The following is a 20,348-nucleotide window of genomic DNA, read 5'->3' as shown; positions in this document are numbered from 1 at the left end:
TGAGATGTTCTTTACTGCAGCTCCTGGAGGGAAGTGCCCAAATCTGCTGTTTCCAGAGTCATTCAGCTTTTCAGTCACTCTAACTGTAAGTGCAGGAAGAAGCAGTTGCTGCCTGGCAGAGACACACTAATAGAAGAGCTCTGAGTAACAGTTTGCAAACTGTGTTACATACAGCACAACATGGCCATTGTCCAAACACTCTAATGCTTCCACTTGCTGGCAGTGAGGAGCTGGCAGTGTTTTCATGGCAGTATACAAACAAATTCTTCCTTCTCATGATTTGTTTCCACTGATCCATCTGGTTTGATATCTTGTAACTGGACTAGATGGCTCAGGGTAGCTGAACTAATCTCTCTGCAAGGCAATTTTGGAATGCGTTGCCTCTAATATTACTAACCTGTATTTTTTAAGAAGTGGCATTATGCTCTGAAGCATAAGTGTTTACCTTTCTTCTCAAATTGTTGGCTTGAGTTCTGCCAATTGGTTTTGTGGCCAACCTGGTAACATCTGTCAGATCTAACTGTTCATATATTGCAAAATTTGATTAGCCAAAAAATGAGAAAATATTTATTTGAGTAGCACAGACTCCAAAGAATTGTAATTGAGTCGAGCAGTGGGGTGCTCCTTGAAGTTAACCCAAAATTATAGTTAAAAAATTCTCACCTTACAGAGCAAGTCAGCTGCTCTGTTACAATTCCACAGTAGATTCAGCAGAAATGTACAGGAATAAATTCCCTGGCTTGTCTGAGTCCTAGAGTAGCTGAGAAATACTTTGTTTTTAAATTTACTTCTTTTCATAAGCTATTGTTTTGTTCTTACTTTGCTGTATAAAAGATCTTTTCGTGTTCTTTATCACGTTAATTACCTCCTGCCCAGAAAATGAACTGCTGCCTTTTTTAGCTTTACTTCTTAAGAGAATCTCTTGTTTGTCTCTAAAATGTGTTTCTTCATGATAAATAAATATTTTTTGATAATGGAAGAACAGGCAGCAGGGGAAAGAGCAATGCCTGATAAAGTAGCTTTTTAATAACCATTTCATTATTACTCTCATGCATCCCAGCAGTATTTATTTGCTCTTTACAGTGATGCAGTACGCTAAGGAGAGATTTTCACCAAGCCATTCACAGCACTATGCAAACAGTCATATGTAGTTTAGGTCCTACTCTTCCATGAATGTAAGATTTTGAGAAGGTCAGGGGCTCCTTGACAATAGCAGGACACGGGGAAATGGTTTTAAGTTAAAAGAGGGAAGATTTAGGTTGGATGTTAGGGGGAAGTTCTTTACTAGAAGAGTGGTTAGGCCCTGGAACAGGCTGCCCAGGGAGGTTGTGGATGCCCCGTCCTTGGAGGTGTTCAAGGCCAGGTTGGACGGGGCCCTGGGCAACCTGATCTAGTAAAGGTGTATGTTTGGTGGCCCTGCCAGGCAGGGGGGTTGGAACTACATGATCCTTGAGGTCCCTTCCAACCCGGGTCATTCTGTGATTCTGTGATCCTCTAAGGTATTGAACCATCACCACTGTGCAGGTATTATACAGCCACTATCAAGGTATTTAATGCATCCATACGTAGCACCTTAATATGTAAAACCAAGCTTTCATTAGTTGTAAATAAAACCCCAAACACTGAAAGCGTTGTAATTGGGAGCCTGTGTCTGAGGCTGCAACTGTGTTCTCTTTCTCGAACCTTAATTTGAAACAAATGAATAAAAGAATATTATTGTGCTCTTCTGTGCTTCTTTAGATCACCTCTGTAAATTTAGCACAGTAACAAGCCATAAAGTCTTCTATGGGTAATTTACCAAATGCTACTGTCTGTAGCAGAATTCATTAGCAATAAGTACTACTGGTTGTGAGTCAGGAGCAAAATAGTTAGCGCTGTGGTTGGAATAGAACGGTATGAAATGGGGTGCTCTGCTTTAGTAGCTCTGTCCTGAGCTACTAGCATCTTCCATTACTTCATTTTATTTTTCTTCAGACACTTCTGCCATGAGTAGCTGAAGAAGCAGATACGTTTTCTCATTTCATTGTAAGCCTGTGCGTATGCTCACTTGTGTAGAAGGAGGGAATCTGGACATTTGGAATTGCAGCCTAAAGGCATTGGAGGTAGACTGGGAATTCTTGCATGGGGAAGAGAAGAGAACTGTATGATGATGAAAGAAGAAGAATTCACTGTCTTAAACATAAGGAGAAAAAAAATTATAAGGCTGTTTAATAATTTATAGAATTAAGTCCCCGTGTTTCAGATGTACCCAGCATATTTTGTGAGTTGCAACCATGTAAATAATGTGATACCCAGCAGCGTGCTTCATGTTCCTAAATAACTGGATGTGCAGTTTCTTGCTTGTAATATTTGATTAGTTCAAAAGCGATAAACTGTTTTTGACAGGTGCATTCTAGGCCCCAAATACTATAATCCAACAGAAAAATTACCCCCCTGGAAAACAGTGGAGATTTGACCTGTGCACTATAATCATAGCTGCATCTGTGAACCATGGCCTAGCATGACAGCTCAAATAGCAGATGAATTCCTTTTATTCTGCTGAGTATTGAATAAGAGCAAATAGGTATACTGACCAGTTTATGTATCCATTTTGATGCTGGGTATGTAAGCTGCCATCTTTTATTTTATTGCTACGTTTTAGTTCCTTAAGCAAAGCATTTACCCTGGCTTAATAGCAGGAGTGCAAAGCTCTGCCTTAAAAAGATGCAAACCATTTTATTTTGTAATTGTATCATCAATGGAATGATGATTCATGCCTCAGCTGAAATTTTTAAGTACATTTAGGTACAGCAGAAGGTGTATTGTCCCGCTTGCCACAGGAAGCAGTCTCCTTTGATAATATTTGTTGACACAAAGCAAAAATTCAGCAATTCCAGGGAGAAATGCTACTTATAGATGTAGCTTTATTCAAATGGAGCCATAGATTGTACATAGCTTTGAACTCAAGGAAAAAAAAAAAAGTGTGTTTTTTTTTCATTGCACATAGTTCACATACTCCACCTTAATATGGGGCAATGATTAAGGATGTACCTTCTGGTTACTTCCTTCCGAACTGACAGAAAGGAGAGTTGGATCAAATCTCTTAAGAGTTAAGGGGTTGCTCAGTTTTATCTATTAGGTTTTGCTAATCACCTTTTACAAGCAAGGTCGGCATTTTTCTCTGTCAAGTAAGCCATATTCTTGTAGTCACAGTCTTTAAAGGCTACCTCAGGCAGAATCAGGCAGGATGTGAGCCTGCCCATTGATTTTATTGGCAAGACATGGAACCACAACAATGTAGAAGAATAATTGCATTGCTTAGAAAACCTAGTTTATCGACCTGTTTGCCATGTGTGTTATTGAATTCCATTCTTGGGGTCATTAAATTACTCCATTTTTCTTTCTGTGTTAGGTAAGAGGTGAAACTTGTGAAACCTCCAGCATTCCTTACCAAGAGTAACACCCCTCAAGTCAAGACCCATTAAGGTTCATGAGGACTTTGATATTGAAAGCAATATGAGTAACCTAATAGGTGAAATGACTTTGACAAAATGAAAAAAAAATAAGTATTGCATGAAGCTGCAAAGCCTCTTTCCCTTTTCTGTCATCCTGAGTGGTTAAGATGACTGTATTGATTATGATGAACTGAACACATTTAGAGAGATTGGATAGGAACTCATTATCAGTCTTTGTCTGTTCCCATCTAATAGTTTTTATGTATTACTTACATAGTTTCTTCCAGTGTAAACTTATGTTTTAATTCCTTAGCAATCTCACATGAGCATTGCACTTACTGTTGATGAACATAGTGGGGCTTTAGTGATGTACTGAATTGCAGCATGAAAATGGAATTTATGTTAATCATAGAACCATGGAAGGGCTTGGGTTGGAAGGGACCTTAAAGATCATCTCGTTCCAACACCCTCTGCCATGGGCAGTGTTGCCAACCAGTTGAGATTAAGTTCTGTTGACATGTAGATTTGTACAAACACCAATGACTTCTCTTCCAAAAAGAGGTTTGCCTAAGCTGGCATAGCAAATAAGCATGCCCAACGATTTGCATCTTGCAGACAAGAATTGCCAAGGTTACTGCAGTGTTTGGGGAGGCTCTTTCATCCAAGCTTTAATCTTTTGGAAAGCTGGTTCGTACATCCTGTCTCCTGTTGCCCTGGAACTATGAACAGAAGCATTGTTCTGATGCTTCTGTGTAGGCTACATGCATCAACCGATTCAAGCACCAGGACAGTTCTGCTACAATGCAAAGTATCAGTGGAACAACTGAAGGCATGGATTGGCTTTCAGCGAACCAGCAGACCTGCTGCTAAGGGGAAGTAAGCTAATCCAAAATACATGGGTAGAACAGATGTTCCTTTCTTACCAGTGTAAAAAAATGGGTTAGCATCCTGGCACAGCACAGCTACAGCACAGTGGGCAGCTTGTTCCTCAAGGCCAAGTGTGAGGTGCCCAGCTTGGAAGATGTTTATACTCATAATGCAGAACTGTCAGGAACACTTACCTCAAGCACAGATGGATAGACCTCCCGTCAGGATATAACAGCTCACTGCTGCATTTTTTGCTTAAGTTAACTGCAGGACTCGTGTATGGATGTACATTATGACTGAGACTAAATGCAGACAAAGGATTTCCCACTGATGAAGAAGATTTTACATAAATAATCTTCCTCCTTCCTGCGTGGGGGAGCACAGATGGGAGGAAAGCAGTATCTTTAGAGTACTGATCTCTGACTCATTTGCAGTTTTGAATCTGCTGTGATGGAGCTGGGACAGGACGGTTGGCACAAAGGAGCACCAACAAAGGATTTGGATGGCAGAAAGATGACAATTGATACATCTGTTATGGCCACATCCTGAGGTCTCTATCACCAGAATGTCTGCTCAAGCGGGGACACCCAGATCATAGTGCCTGGAACTGTGTCCAGGCAGCTTTTCAACTTGAGCTTTTGCACAGCTGTGCCAACCCACTCTCTTGAAGTGAAGAGGGTGATGGGGACTTTCTTTCCCAAGATCTAGGAAAGCTGCTGTATTAGATGTAGCTAGCAGTGTCCAGACAGCACTTGGTGCATTTGTCAACTGAGAGGGCGATAGGAAAGAACAGAGTGTAAGCAGAGAGGCTGATTCTTCTCCCCTCTTTTTATTGGCCTGGGACAGAGTTTGAGAAAAGGCTGGGTGCCGGTTTTCCTCGAATCTCCCCAGTGTTTACCTTGACACAGTGAATAACAGTGCTCATTCCATTTGACCGACTGTGTAGCAGCACCAGCTGTCTCGGGCAGCTTGCTAGGTACAGCAGTAGTGATACTCTGCCCTTTTTTGGAGCACTTCATTTGCAGCAGTGTCTGTAACTTTGCCTTTCTAATTGCAGAATATGATTGTTTTAGTGCTATACAGTTCTGACAAGGGAAACCCATGGAATTTTTTTTTTACTCTGTTAGTGATATTAAAAGGGATGTATTGTCTTTACCAATATCTGATTCACGCACCCACATAACAGGATAGGGCTGATGTTGTTTCCATGCTGCTGCTATAAACAAGACTCAAATGAAAATTGACACATTAACCAAATGCAGCAGTGGGAGCCTATAGGGAAGGCTATTTTTTAGTCAAGTACCTTTGGAAATGAGTGGGCATAATCTTGTTAATGCTAAACTTACACACACTGCCACGGAGTTTGGTTAACATGAGGAATCTAGGAGAGCGTGCTCCCTACAAAGAACTTTACTTGGTCATGTTACAGCGCAAAACATGCTGTATTAGTAACATTAGAACTTCAGGAACTAATCTTATATCTGATCTCTCAAAAAACAATGCTTTCAGGACACTTCATTTTAAAAAGCTTTGTTTTGTTTTGTTTTTTTAATGTACCTGACACTGCCTATAGGGGATGCAGCCAGCTGTACAACGGGAGCTGGGTTTCCCAGCTTCCTGCAGCAGAGGAGCATCAAACAAACTGGAACAACTCTGTGGAGAGGCAGCAACTGTATCATTGTACCTTCTACTGTTCCTTGGTTTCATAGCATCGTCTGAGAGAAAAATCTGGCCGTGACACAGTGTGGAAAGGTTCCTGAACGATCCCAAACCCTGTCTTGGGTAGAAAAAGATCAACCTCAGCAAATTGAACTTAAATGCCATATAGAGCAGTAAGTTGTCATTAAAATATCAGTCTAGCTCCAGTGCCTTTCTGCTCCAGTCAGCTGTCCTGACACATAGAAATTAGCTTCCTGGAACAGAGGTTTTGAGTATTATAACTAATTCACAAGCTCCCTCTGCTGGTCTTCCAGAAGATGATACTAGTGGCAAAGCTGCTGTCAGCTTGTTTTCTGACTGACTCAATTTCTTCAGCTGACTGGGACATTTCCCATAGCATTTGAAGAAACACATGATCAGATTCATGTAAACGACTTTTTAGAAGTGTGACAAGGAGAGGTTTGATGGGTTAGATATGTACTGAGAAACTCTACACGCATAGAAGAAGGCTTTTTCCATAGTAACGTAAGGGTGGAAGTTGCCTCCTAAAAGTACTGATAGATCTTCAAGCAGATAATGATGCTTGCTGTTCAGTAATGCCTTCTGTTTCACACATATGGACTTGATGATCTTCAAGGTCTTTTCCAATCTGGGTAATTCTATGATTCTATATGGGAAAGAGCACTCAGAAAATAAATATACGTTGGTGAATTGAAAGTTTACTGTCCTCAAATGTGCTCACTACAGTATTCAGTTCTATGTAGATTTTCCAAAAGTCTATCGTGAGCCCGGGGTACTGAGCATTCAGAGGGATGATAAAGAATAAGTTAATATAATCAGAAGCAATGAAAAACTGGTTCTGCTGCTGCTTTCTGCTGTGTTCTCAAGGTCAAGATTTCTGTCCACTGTTTTTGAAACGGGTATCTAGGGCGCAGCACTGTCTTAGTATATTAGTAAATCTCTCATAGCAAATTAAATGGAGCTGTGGAGTTATTTACTTCCAGCTGAACAGTCTTAAGTTGAGAAGGACCTCTAACAACAAAAAGAGCACCATGCTCTGGGATTGTTCCAGACATAGCCTTTCCTTGCTGTGTTTTAGCATAGATTGAATAATCTACCTGGCTTAAGTCATTCACATATCTGTGGAATGCCTTGATGGAAGGATGCACATTGTCTGCAATGACACAAGAGAAAAGCAGAGAGACTATGGAAGCAATCACAGCAGTATTGGTGACTCCAAGTAGGGCTCCAGGTTGCAGACAATACAGTGCCAATACCGCGTATCAGTACTGCGCAATTATTCTGCTTAAAGTAGAAAGTGAATGGAAATGCACTGTCACCAGTGTGAATGGAGCTTCTTTTTTAGTCAGCTTCTCTGAGCAGCGATGTAAAACAGAAAGCAAAGAACTCCACCAACCTGCTGATATGGAAATTGCAGGTGAAATGTAGAATACTTTTGCAAATGTGTTTCAAAGTGTGATCTAGTGGCAGAACTGAAATGAACACTTCTAAGGTGACAGAATGGATTTAGATGTCTTTAGAAACACAAAAATAATTAGCTGAAATACTAAGCCATCAGCAGCATATGTCTCAGTGTCAGTAGTCTTTTGGTTGAATACTGGCATGATAAAGAATAATTCTACCTACTCTGCAATATGCACATAGTAAATGCCATTCAGGCTTATGAAAAGAATAGCTTGAGAAGTTTGATGTGTGCATGATTCTTCTTCTGGGCAACATATTCTCATGCTGATGTTATTCTTCGTTAAAGCTTCATCTAGGTTTTGCCAGCGGATGTGACAGCAATGTGCAGTTTATCCTTTAAAGACTTTGGGAAGACTGGTCTGTTTCTTTGCTGTCTCTGATATTAGTTCAGTAATTCCCAGGGGCGAGTTGGCACTGTGGCCACACTGAAATGAAAATGAACTTTGTAGCATGGCAGTTAAACCATCTGTGCTTATGATCTGTGTATTATCCAGTGCAGTGCGGGAGCATACAGAGAACACCCACAGTTCTTGATCTGTGGTGAGATGAAAGACGTCTTGAGGAGCTTTAACACAGATTTTGTTGAAAGAGAATGTAGCAGGCTCACTAGTGGAGATCTTAATATGATATCAGATCTTAAATATGATATTGGATCATAAAAACCCTTGGAAGACCACTAGTAATTATTATGAGAGTCTCTATTCTCATAAGAAACAAGTACAAATCTGTTATATTTAAGTGTTTTGGAAAACAGCAGCTCTGCCTACAGTGCCTGTGGATTGAGTTGCTTGGGAAGAGCTATTTGCAGTCAGCGCAGAAATGTTCCTATTCAGCACTTAGTACACATCTCTTAGCTGTTGTACGTCCAAGTGGCCAGAGACAGAAGGTTGCTGTCAAGATATATGGGTTGTTTTCTTCCCCGTTTTCTCTTCAATCTTGTGGATGTGACAATTTCTATCATCCATTCTAATCATGATTTTCAGTAATAGGTTTTTATCTGGCCTTGCATGTGGGAATTGATATTATTATGTCAGCCAGTGGGGTATTCTGTGTGCATACACGTACGTAATCTTAAGCTTAATGCTTAAGCTTTCTCCTTCTCTGGAGATATTCAAGACCCACCTGGACGCCTACCTGTGTGACGTGGTGTAGGGAGCCTGCTTTGGCAGGGGGGTTGGACTCGATGATCTCTGGAGATCCCTTCCAACCCCTACAATTCTGTGATTCTGTTTTACACGTGCCTTTTAATAAAAAACAGTGAATGCGGCAGTTCTTACTAGCTGAGATTTTTTTACCCAGCGTTGTGCAGTGCTGGATTTGGGTAGAAGCAGAAATGTGTTTAAAAACCACAATTAGCATTTTGAAATGGTTTTTAATTCAGTTTAAAATTAAATGTGCTGAACATAAAAATAAGTTGATCAAACACGGTTTATATTGAAATCCAGCTCGTTTATTACAATTGCATGGAGAAAATGATCTCAGTGCCGCTAATCAGCGTGCTTCTGCCTTCCAGAATGACAATAAGGAGATCTTAGCCTTTTATTTTTCAAGGGTTACCTTACTAATCCTTTTACAATGTACAGGATTTGGAGGATTAGGTCTCAAAGTGCAAGACTAAATCAGAACTCAGGAGAGAATGCGGTGTGTCTGGCCGTGTCTGTGATCTGCTCATTTGTTTTGGATTTAAGCCATTATTAAATTCAGTGAAGCTGAAACAATTAATCTTAAAATGACTGGAAATGGGTGAAGTCTCCAGATGTTAACAGCTTATTTACTTCTACTTCAGTAGCATTAAAGAGCACTTGTCAAGATCAGAACCGGGTTCTTCACCAAGTTGTAAAAAGGTAGATCAACAAGATTTTTCAGTTATTATTTCTCAGCCGAGGTCTGACTGACATTAATTATCCGCAGTATCTTTTCCGTGACAAAGAAAATGTATACATTTTTATAACAAATGTTGCTTCCATAGTCAAAGTGCTACGGCACTGAATGATGTTAATGACCTCGGTGCTGTCAAGAACGTGCAGAGGGACATGCAAATGATTGCAGTGAATTACGTATCATTAGCGCTGTAGTAAAGTGCTGCAGAAGAGATTGCTCACTGAGTACTTCAAGTCAGTAACTTGGAATGGTTCATGTCTGGTGAAGTATATGGCTTCTCAATCCTATTTACATTTGACACTGCTGAGTGGGGCGATTCGTAGCACTCCTTTAAAAGAAAGGTGGTGTTAATCTGTTTGTAATGACAATATCCAGTAAATACAGCTGGCCATTTCTGTTAGGATTTCTGTGAAGAAAGAAAGGGTGATTCTTTAGTAAGGTGTTTCTGAACCTATATATGTACTGTTGATTTGCAGTAGTTTCATGATCTCTTGCTTCCTCTTTTTTTTATTGTTTAAGGCAAAGTGTCTCGTTCTGTACATCCCAGAGAAGCCTGTCATATTTGCTTCTCTAGGTCTGCTTCTCTTTGCCTTCTCATTCTGTTCCTTGCTCCAGTTCTTGCATCTTGCCTGCTGCTTGTTGTCTGCTTCCATCAGGCCAAAGTACCTCTGGGAAGGGAGGGCAGTGACTCTTGACAATTGGACTAGATGATCTTGTAGGTCCTGCCCAGCCTTGTGATTCTATGTAATTCTTAGTGAGCCTCTTTTCACCTTAGATGTGAACCTCTTCTGTGTACTGCGCTCAGGTGAGGGGCCCCCAATACAGGAAAGGTATGAAGCTGTTGGAGAGGGTCCAGAGGAGAGCCATAAAGATGATCAGAGGGCTGGAGCACCTCCCCTGTGAGGACAGGCTGAGGGAGCTGTGCTTGTTCAGTCTGGAGAAGAGGAGGCTGTGGGGTGACCTCATTGCAGCCCTCCAGTATCTAAAAGAGGATTATAAAAAGGAGGAGAAACAACTTTTTACAAGGATGGACAAGTGGTAAGACAAGGGGGAATGGTTTTAAGCTCAAGGAGGGAAGGTTTAGATTGGATGTCAGGGGAAAGTTCTTTACAGAGGTGGTGGTGAGGTGCTGGCACAGGCTGCCCAGAGAGGCTGTGGATGCTTCGTCCCTGGAGGTGCTCAAGACCGGGTTGGATGGAGTCTTGGGTAACCTGGTCTAGTCGAGGTTGAGGTTGGTGGCCGTGCCTGGGGTGGGGGGTTTGGAACTTGCTGATCCTTGGGGTCCCTTCCAACCCAAGCCATTCTATATGATTCTGTGATTCTATGACCTAAGATTTGATTTTTGCTTTCCTGAGATGGGATGAAACTGTATTTTGGAGAAGCATTATGTAAAAGTACTGCGTTATGTAAGGAGCTCTTAATAGGAATGTACCTTACAGCATGATCAGAAGATTGAAGGCAGTACTTTGTCTTGGCACCAGGGAAAAAGCAGAGTCACAAAAACTGTCTAAAATTATTCCAGTATTCCTTATGTTTGTTTTGATGTTTCTGTTTAGGTGCTGACCCCAGCACAAATCAAATCAATTTGCCTGGCCATTCTGGAATCAGGAAAGCAGTATGCAGTGAAGAAGAGGAAACCTTTCCCACTCATGTATTCTTACTATGGAACAGAGTATCTTGGTGAGTAAAACATGCCAACTGCTTTGACAGTGATGCAGTGCGTAGATGCTGAGACAGTAGGTAATTTACAAATAAAGTATATAAAACCTACAGTGTGGGATTTCTCCTGAGTAAGCTGTTTTCCTTTCCTAAAAGTGATGTTTCTTATTCTTAACCCTTTGAAAAAAGTGTTTAATCATCATTATTGAACCCTTAAACTTTTCAGTCTGGTTCCAGTTTGGTTTGAGTTGTGACTGAGGTTATTTCTCTGCAGGAACTGAGTCTAACAAGGCACAATCAGCTCCAGTTGGAACGAAGTGTGGCAGCAAATATTCAAGCAAATAGCACAGTTAGAGTGTGCTTTCACACTTATTCTGGGGAGCTAGAAAAGGCAGAAGCAGTAACAAATCGTATCATGCTACTGAAGTATTTTCATTCTAAGTACTGCTCTAATGTGCCTTGAGAAGACCAGAGATCCATGCACTTGACAATGAAATAAGTCCCCAAAGATCCAGGGGGATGGAGGTGGGACCTAAACCTCCCCTCTCCTTTTGACTGTTGCTGTTCTTTACAGGTGCAGCACATGGGCTTTCATCAATCCTTCAGATGTTACTTTCCTATTTTGAGTACCTGCAGCCAGCAGATCAGGAGCTTGTGTGGCAGAGTGTTGACTTTCTCATGGACCAAGAACAGAATAGCAACTGGCCTCCTGAGCTGGGGGAAACAATCGAGCGGGAGAATGAGCTTGTTCACTGGTGTCACGGAGCTCCAGGTTCTTTTCTCATTGATGTTATGCATGGCCTGATGTTTCTCTACATTTGGTGGTTTGTGTAGAAGATAATCTCAGGTTAAATTTGACTGATTTTGGCATTTTATGAGATGGAGGTGAACTGTTTCTTCTGGAAGTTAAAAATGTTTTATTTATTGTCAAAGCAGCTGGAAGGACAGGCTTATTCCCTACTTCATAAGCATTTGTGATTGAAGCTAAAATAATTCTGGGGTTCTGAAATACACAGATGCAAGCACATATGTGAGTATTGAGAAGGCATTCAGAAGAATTTTTCCCTCTCATCAGAATCAAAGGTTAAGCCTTTTATTACACAGATATACATTAATTTGACCAAAGTATTTACATGTGAAGGAGACTTTCTACTAGCAAGAGTTTTTATTGTGTTTCTTTTTTTTTTTTTTTTTTAATGCATCCATATACCAACTACTTGTAAGAAAGAAAGAGAATACTTATCTTGAGCTCATGAGTTAAGGCCTACATCTGTCAGTTCAGAATCTAATTTGGTACCCTAGCAATTTGGGCAAAGAATGCTGTATGTTGAAATTGCTCTTTCACCCACTGGGTGAATTTTATTGCTGACCAGTCCTGTCGGTTTTGTAACGTGAAGGTTCCAGAGAAGCTGACTTCTGTTCAAGAATGGCCATGAGCAGTGAGGCATTGCTTTTCAAGTTTCTCTACTGAAACTTCAAAAAGTCCATCATTAATTAATATCCCTCAAAGGAGCTTTTTGTTGGTGTGCTTTCTTTTGGTTGATATGATGAAGGAGGAAGCTTCTTGCTCTTGCAGTCTAGTGAGGTGATATGAAAACAGCTTTTGCTTATCAAGCTTTGTTTTTATTTTGAAGAGAAAAAAAGTGACTTCTGTGGCATAGCTGGCCTAGTGAGGAAATCTGCAGGGGAGATGCCCTTTTTGTTTCAATATCTTGACATCTTTTACATAGGTTTATTAAGAAGATGCAGTGAGACTCAGCCAAGGTGACAGAATCACAAAGGTCATAGAGAGGTTACTTTAGAAGCCGTTTACAGATGTCTAAATTCATTAAATGCTATTTTCCCAAAAATAAATGCTAAATTCCCAGAAAATTCTGCATCCCATCATATCATTGTTCATAGGCAATAACACACATGTAGCTTATAATACTCTCCAACTACTTTGATGTGTATTATATTCAATCCACAAGTGAGCTATTCAAAATGCTCCCTTATTCAGGTGCTTGATTTGGTCATACGTATTCGTTTAAGGTTACGTGCCATGCTCTGGTGAAGGTTATGATCAATTTATTTGAACCTTCTCAAAAAATAAGCTCAATGGCTATTTTTTTTTATATTCATAACTGTTCATAGCAAGCTTCTTTTCTAAGTCAGTGAAAAATTGTGCCTGTTGCCAATACAATTATATTGCCTATCTTGCTCATCCTTGTGTTTTTGTCAGTGTAAAGGGGCAAGGTGGCTGGAGATTTGAAATGGGCAGAACATGGTGATGGGTGCTTACTGCTTTAAAATGTGACTGCTGTTTTAAATTGCTAAAGCACTGGGAATATTAGAGTGAAACTTGAAATGACATGTGGCATTTTGAAGATTGAAAGTGGTGTTGTTATAGGCAGTGTCTAAGTTTGTCTTACCATATATTTTGTAGCCTACCAGATACTCTCCCCATCTATGTAGACATGTAACATTGACAAGTGTAGAGCATGAGACTGCAGGTTTATTATATCTATCTATTATATATATTTGTATTAATCTTTGTTTTGTTGTGTGTTCCATGGAAGCCTTGGCCTACGTATTACAAAAGACTCTTCACTGCTGCTTTCCTAGGCATTGCATATCTGTTTGCCAAAGCTTACCTGGTTTCCAAGAAGCCTCAGTACCTGGACACTTGTATCCGCTGCGGAGAGCTAACCTGGCAGAAAGGCCTGCTGAAGAAGGGACCTGGAATATGCCATGGAGTGGCTGGTAGTGCTTATGTGTTCCTGCTGCTCTATAGGCTCACTGGAAACTCAAAATACATCTACAGGGCACAAAGGTTAGTATTCCTAACTTTCTGGGTACAGGGTCATACCAGAAAGTCACAAGAACATTGACAGCTGCTTTAGGGCCTGCAATTGCACCATGTGCAGCACTGTTGTCAGGCTGCCTGCAGTGGGAGAGGTGCCTGAGCTCCCTCAGCTGCCTCCCTGCCTGTGGCCTGGGATTCCTGCTGAGGGGGAGCCAGGTGGTGGGAAGGAACAGCCTTCTGGGGTTTCCTATTTCTGTGATTTACTTTATAATACTCATCATCATCATCATCTTTTCTTCTGTTTCTTAGGTTTGCAGAGTTCTTATTTACAGAGGAATTTAAAGCTGGTTCCCGGGCATTAGAAAGTGTATATAGTCTGTATGAAGGCTTCTCCGGGACTGTGTGTTTCCTGACTGACTTGCTGCAACCCAACCAAGCCGAGTTTCCTCTCTTCAGTGTCTTTGTCTAGAGAACAACATCCTTCAGGGCCACGTTCCTGTGGTGACGGGAGAGGGCACCTGTGGTTTCACCTATTTGTGAGAGGCTATTTCCAAAACAAGCCAGTGGTACCACTAATGCTAGCCTTAATGTAGCTGGGAGGCAGGTGAGAGTACATATACTTGGGCTTTGGGTAAGGGAAGCATGTGAGAAAAAAAAAAGGGGGGGGAGGGCCTCAGTTAAAAAAGGGGGAAGGGGTTGAATCTGGTGGGGTAGATATTTATCTGTAAAGAAGTACAATATATTTAAGTGATAGAGAAAGGAGCATTACCAAACTTTTAATTTGGTGGCTAGACCAGAGGAAAGGCAAGATAGAATTACAGGGACACACAGAGAAGAAACGAAGTGATACACCCAGGATGTTTTAAAAGGAGACCTGCAAGAGCAAGTCTTTATGCACTTTCCAGGGAGGGCGTTGTAGACATGTCACTACACTGCACAAAGGCAAAATCTGGGATTTTGTACCTAGACCACATTCACTAGTACTAGTGCCATGTGTTAGAAATAGCTGTATGCCGGAGCTCTTTTCATGTGTATGTAAAGATAGTTCTGTAGATAGCTATTTATGCAGCCCGCAGTTTCATTGAGTAGAGTTTCATGTGTGTAAATGAGAACTGAATTTGGCCCTTCCTTTTGGAGCTCAGTCTGTGGTGAGGAGCTGGTCTCCTTACTGGTTTACTGGAACTGTGGCACTCTTACCAATACTTTCCCTTCTGCAGGGATAATTAGTGCTGCCGTGGAGGAGGCTTGGATTGAAAAGTTACACAGCAAAGACACCGCTGGCAGATGCTTCTTCACAGTACAGCATTGCTAGAATAGGTATTGTTCAGAGATACAAAAGCTTCCTTTAAAAATCAATTACCTTGAGCAGCATTTCTGAACAATGACATCCATAGTTCAGAGAACACAAAAACAAATTTCCCGATGAATTGTTCATTCCAAGCCCTGCAAACTGAATGCAAACCTCTGTCGGCAAACTGAGCTTAAGAAAAACCTGGTAGGAAAACTCAAGGTTGCTTCTTCTCGTGGCGAAAAAAACAATGTGTGTGCCCAAATGATTTGTAGCTGTAGAAATAAATGGTCTCCTCAACACTAGTTGCACCAGCACTTAAGGTCGTGATTATACTGTTTCATTATATTTATGAAATGATAATTAAAAGCTAAAGAAAATGCTAACATAGATTTGTAGTAGAAAAACTATAAAAACAAAACCTATATTAAATAATCTTTACTATTTTTATTTATTTTTATTTATATGGGAATAATGTAATGCAGTTACCTTTTAGGACGGATTAGGAAGGCCAGTATGTCAGAACTTTGCATTTAGAGTGTAAAAACCAACCTATGTGCACTGCCAAACATTGCAGTCCCTCTTCCTGCATTCTCAGCTGGAGATTACAGTTTCCTTATATTTAATGCCTAATGGATCAACGCTCCCATTTAATTTCAGTAGCTTGATCAGGCTGTAAGATAGAGCCAAGTCTTGCAATCCTTCTACATTTTAATACACTAATTCCATTCCTACTCATGCCACTCTTATTACAACAGGATGACTTGCATTATTATGAGCTGCAGATTAGTATTTTTGCTATTTATCTTGCACTGTGCAGCTCTAATTAATTGCCTAATCATAGAAGTAACCATATTTCTTTGGAGACGCGAGTAATGCAGTTCAGCTTATCAAGTATTTGGGAACCTTTTGATGAGTGTTAAAATTCAATATACAGATGTTATGGGTTTATAATTTGTGGGATAAGGGGTCTTTTAAGAAAGCCATTAATGTCACTTCCTTCATCACTGTGAGCAGTGAGATACACATACATAGGCGTGTGTATTTCTTTGAGGGGTTACATGTGAGGCTCACCTAGAATGGAAAGTCCTTGTGCTCTGCCCAGCCATGTTTAAATGCATCTGTTAGATAAACAGTACACATCCTAAGCCCTTTAGGATTCTTACCTGGTTTCTTTCTCTAAAGCAGATGGATAATCTATTTTATAACTGGAGCCTTTTTTAACAAGTTATTAAGGAAGGTAACACTCAGTCTATCCACTTTTTCCCTGTGATCATTAACTTGTCAGTCTCTATTTGTCTTTTAGGGCAGCGGTACTCGGATTCTGTCTTATTGTAAGATGGGGAAATGGGTTCTGCCGTGATCAGGCTCAGGCAGTTGCAATCCTACCTTTATTGCCAAGTGTTGTATTTTCAGATGCAAACGTTACAAGGCCTAGTGTTCTGATAACCACACAGTCAAAAAAAAACTTAACCTAAACTTAAGCCTTAACAGAATCTACGCCTTTCAGCACAGTAACCATGACCTCCTGATTTTGTTCCCAGTGCCTACTTTTTAATTATCATCAAGCCACAGCATTTAACTGCATCCACTTAGGTTTCTTTTCCTCAGGAGAGGCTTGGAGAAGGAAATCTTTGCCAAAACCTCAATACATCTACAGCACAATAAATAAATAAATGCAGTAATTTCGACCCTGACCAAGTCATGGATGCTGATATTGTAACATATACCACAGGTGTTAAAATTTACCGTTAACAATACATCTCTGTAGGATTCATTCCTTTAGACTTAGATTTAGAGACGATTCAGATCATTTATGGTATAAATAATAGTAACAAAACCACCCAGTCTCACAGGATACATCTTGTAAAATCTTGGGTCAGGTGTAGCAATTAGAGATGGTTCGTACAGCTTTTATGTGACCTGGCTGGGCTGAGGGGGAGACAAGACATGCTGTGGTCACAGCTTCTGAACACAGCATCCGTATACTCCAGGGCTATTCTGATATTGCCAGTCATTAAGTGGATATGGGTTTTTGTCTTTTAATACTCTTAATCTTCACCTTCCTTATTTTATTTATTTATTTATTAATTTTTATTGTTTACTTAAATGCTGTTGCAACCTTCATTTGTTGCAATTAAGACATGGACAGGAAAGTAACCTGACTAGAGCCTTTGGCACTTTTAGTGTGATAAAAAAAAAATAGGGTCCTTTGTGTTCTTTCCGTACTACTTGGGGAAATCAATTACGCGTCCTTTGCTGGGTATTCTTAGCTGGATGCTATTTCCTCCTGCTCCACAATCAAACCTGAGAGGATGAAAGATCATATTCCTGAACAGATTCTGCCACAGCGCTGTGACAAAAGACTGCATTACCAGAAACTTCAGAAGCCTCTTTCAGAGCGTACAACACGAGTTTCCAAGTCACCTTTGCTCATTAGTCTCACTACTTCATTAAGTTTCTAAAGCGTAGGCAATAGGACTTTAAGTGATACAATAGTATTTCTGATTATGCTGTTAAAGCCAAGAGGATGCATTGTGTGGGTATTGGTGCTTCTTTGTGATGTGCATGTGTTTGTGTGGTGCTGTCTGTGAGTAAAGCCGTAGATTACAAACCAGTTTAAGGAGCTATATATACTCTTCATGACTTTTGGTAGGTCATCCATAGGTTACTGTTGTAGAATAATCTGGAAGGAAATTAGATCTGTGATGTCAAGATTTAGTGATATTAGGATTTGTAGAGCCATATGCAATATGTTTCAGCAATAGGTCAGTTCTAACAAACATAACTTTATTTTTTCCTGCCATTCTCAACTTCTCAGCAGGACAGTATCCTTCTTTTGTGCTGCTGCTTTCAGCATCCTCTTTGTTTGCACCGTTGCTTCTTTCACTTTCCCCACCTTTCTTTCCCAGTCTACAAATAACTTTCCAACACAAGGTTGGAAAGGACCTACAGGATCACGTAGTCCAACCATCCTCCCACTGCCATTGCTACCACAAGCCACTAAGCCAGTTATATAAACCAGTGATAGCATCTGCCAACATACCGCATGTTTGATGAAAACAGAGAACAATTTTAGCATATTGCATGCATTTTGAGGATATGTCCTTGTTACTTCTTCTGAAATTCTGACCTATAAGATCCATGGACAGAGCGCATCTCTGAGGTCCGCCAAATAAATCTCAGGTGCAGTAATCTTCTCCTACATAGACTGAATATTCACTGACACGAGTGCATATTGTAATGTGAAGAAAGTAGTTTATCAGGGGTAAGGGTTGTTTTGCGGATTCTAAAGAGCATTCTTCCTGTGAAGAAATAACACAGATGAGCAATTGCTGGCTATCAGCAATCTTGCGATTGCTCTGAGAAGGCATCTGACTTCATCTAATTATGTCCTGGATTAAGTAGTAAGCAGCATAAAGCCAAATTAAAAAGAAATAAGAAAATGACCAAAAATCACATTACTGAGGGAACAACGTACTTCAAAGCCATAATGCTAAAATGCTCAGGGCCCAAAACAATACAGCAATTTAAGGATGTGAACAGGCATTTTCCAAGAGAATAGCACAATTTGATTCAGTGCACAGACAGGGGTACGGTATGTGCTATACTTTGCAGGTGGTTATAGCTGCCTTCATTGCCATCGTAGCAAAGTTACCGTACGCTGACAAAAATCTGCCTATGAAGGAGTTGCCTGTAGCTAAACCTACTGCCTCCTCCTGTCATGTAATAGAATAAAAGTAATGTACACTATGGATGATTAAACAGTTAAAAAAATACCCAGGAAACCAACATGCCCAAACTTTTTGACTTGTCTTTCACCTATTAAATTTTCTGATTAACTTGTATTGTCATTGGCATCACTGTTGGTCCTACACTCTATGTATTTAAAAATCATACTCCAGAAAAAATCCGATTATGAATAGCAGTCTGTCTGAAAACACATAAGATGGCATCTTATCATCATCTTATCTTTAATGTGTACAAGAAAGTCTCTTGACATGGCTCATTGTGTGACCACTCAAAGAGAAGATGGAGGCATTTAGGTCAAGCACAGAAATACCAACTAAAATGGTAAAAAATTCCTTAAAACCTTACTTTGCCTATTGGTAAAATGTTATTTGAATGAAAGATAACTTTATAATGCAGTGATACTCATCAACACCACTGCATGTCTATACATAACCAGGTTGGACAGAGCTTTGGGCATCCAGGTCTACTGGGAGATGTCCCTGTCCAAGGCAGGGCTGGAACAAGGCAGTCTTTAAGGCTCCTTCCAACCCAAACCTTCTATCATTCATGCTCACTACCCAGAAAATTTTATGTAGAAGTCCTGAATTGAATTATATCATGTAAGTGAATAGAAAACAAATTAATTTCTATTTCATATAGAAGAGAAAGACCGCCTGACCTGAAATTAAGCTCTGTTTTTGTCTTCATTATCATTACCACACAAAAGGAGAAAGCTTTCTAACTAAGGTGTAATTTTGCTAGTGATTTGACCTCACGCTCTCATTTTAGGGGCCAGATATGCAACCCACTGATGTCAGTGGTGAATCTCCATTTGATTTCAGGCATGCAGGGTTACATCCTTTCACACGTGTGAAATCGGTGCAAAACTGCATCATTCTGTGCCCCAAACATGCAGACTTTCCTCAGTACGAGTCCCGTGGGATTACTGATACTTGCTCATGTGCTAAGAGGAAAGCCAGTATACACAGGGTCCTGTCTGAATGCAATTTTATACCTGTTTTTGCTCAAAATGTCTGCTATATGCATGAAAGCCAATACCAATTAAAAGTACAGGGAACTTCCATGGCATTACTGATAAAGGGTGTTACTTTGTGTTCGGTTTCTGTTGGTAACACTTCACTATTCAATATATTCCAATACTCGGTGTTGATTTCTCAAGTACATGCTACACCCCAGATTCATGTCTCACTGGAATAGCTATTCGCAGCCATACTGTCGTACAGTCCCTTTAGAATCAAGATTGATTTGATTCTTTAGAAATGCACCTTATTGTTTAAAAGCAGGACCCCTGCTCTTCTAATGTTTCAAACACTGTGATCTTACAGAATGTGTCTATTGTATTAGTTTTGTATTGTAGATTACGATAGAAAATAGATTTTATAGCTTTTTAAAAGCAGTGATAATACTAAGCTTCATAGTGGCAGAACAAACTGTGTATATCCATGATATTAATATTAAAGCTGTGATTATATTTTGCCTTAAATAAAAGCCCAACCTTGACCTGTATTTTTTTGCATTGGATTCACTGTTTTCCATA

General features: G+C 40.2%; 1 protein-coding gene across 1 annotated transcript in view; it reads left to right on the top strand.

Moving 5' to 3' along the window:
• The window catches only part of LANCL3 (LanC like family member 3), a 35,545-nt gene extending 15,228 nt beyond the window's left edge, over positions 1–20,317 (top strand). The window contains exons 2-5 of the mRNA XM_015884448.3: positions 10,883–11,006; positions 11,560–11,757; positions 13,590–13,797; positions 14,080–20,317. Of these exons, the coding sequence (XP_015739934.1) occupies positions 10,883–11,006; positions 11,560–11,757; positions 13,590–13,797; positions 14,080–14,239 (690 nt within the window). The 3' untranslated portion in view covers positions 14,240–20,317. The remainder of the gene's footprint in view (positions 1–10,882; positions 11,007–11,559; positions 11,758–13,589; positions 13,798–14,079) is intronic.
• The last annotated feature ends 31 nt before the right edge of the window (positions 20,318–20,348 follow it).

The sequence above is a fragment of the Coturnix japonica genome, chromosome 1, assembly GCF_054131305.1.
Source record: "Coturnix japonica strain WE chromosome 1, WE-NBRP24, whole genome shotgun sequence".
NCBI classification, from domain to species: Eukaryota; Metazoa; Chordata; class Aves; order Galliformes; family Phasianidae; genus Coturnix; species Coturnix japonica.
Note: the sequence above shows the minus strand (reverse complement) of the source record. Positions and strands in the feature narration are given on the sequence as shown.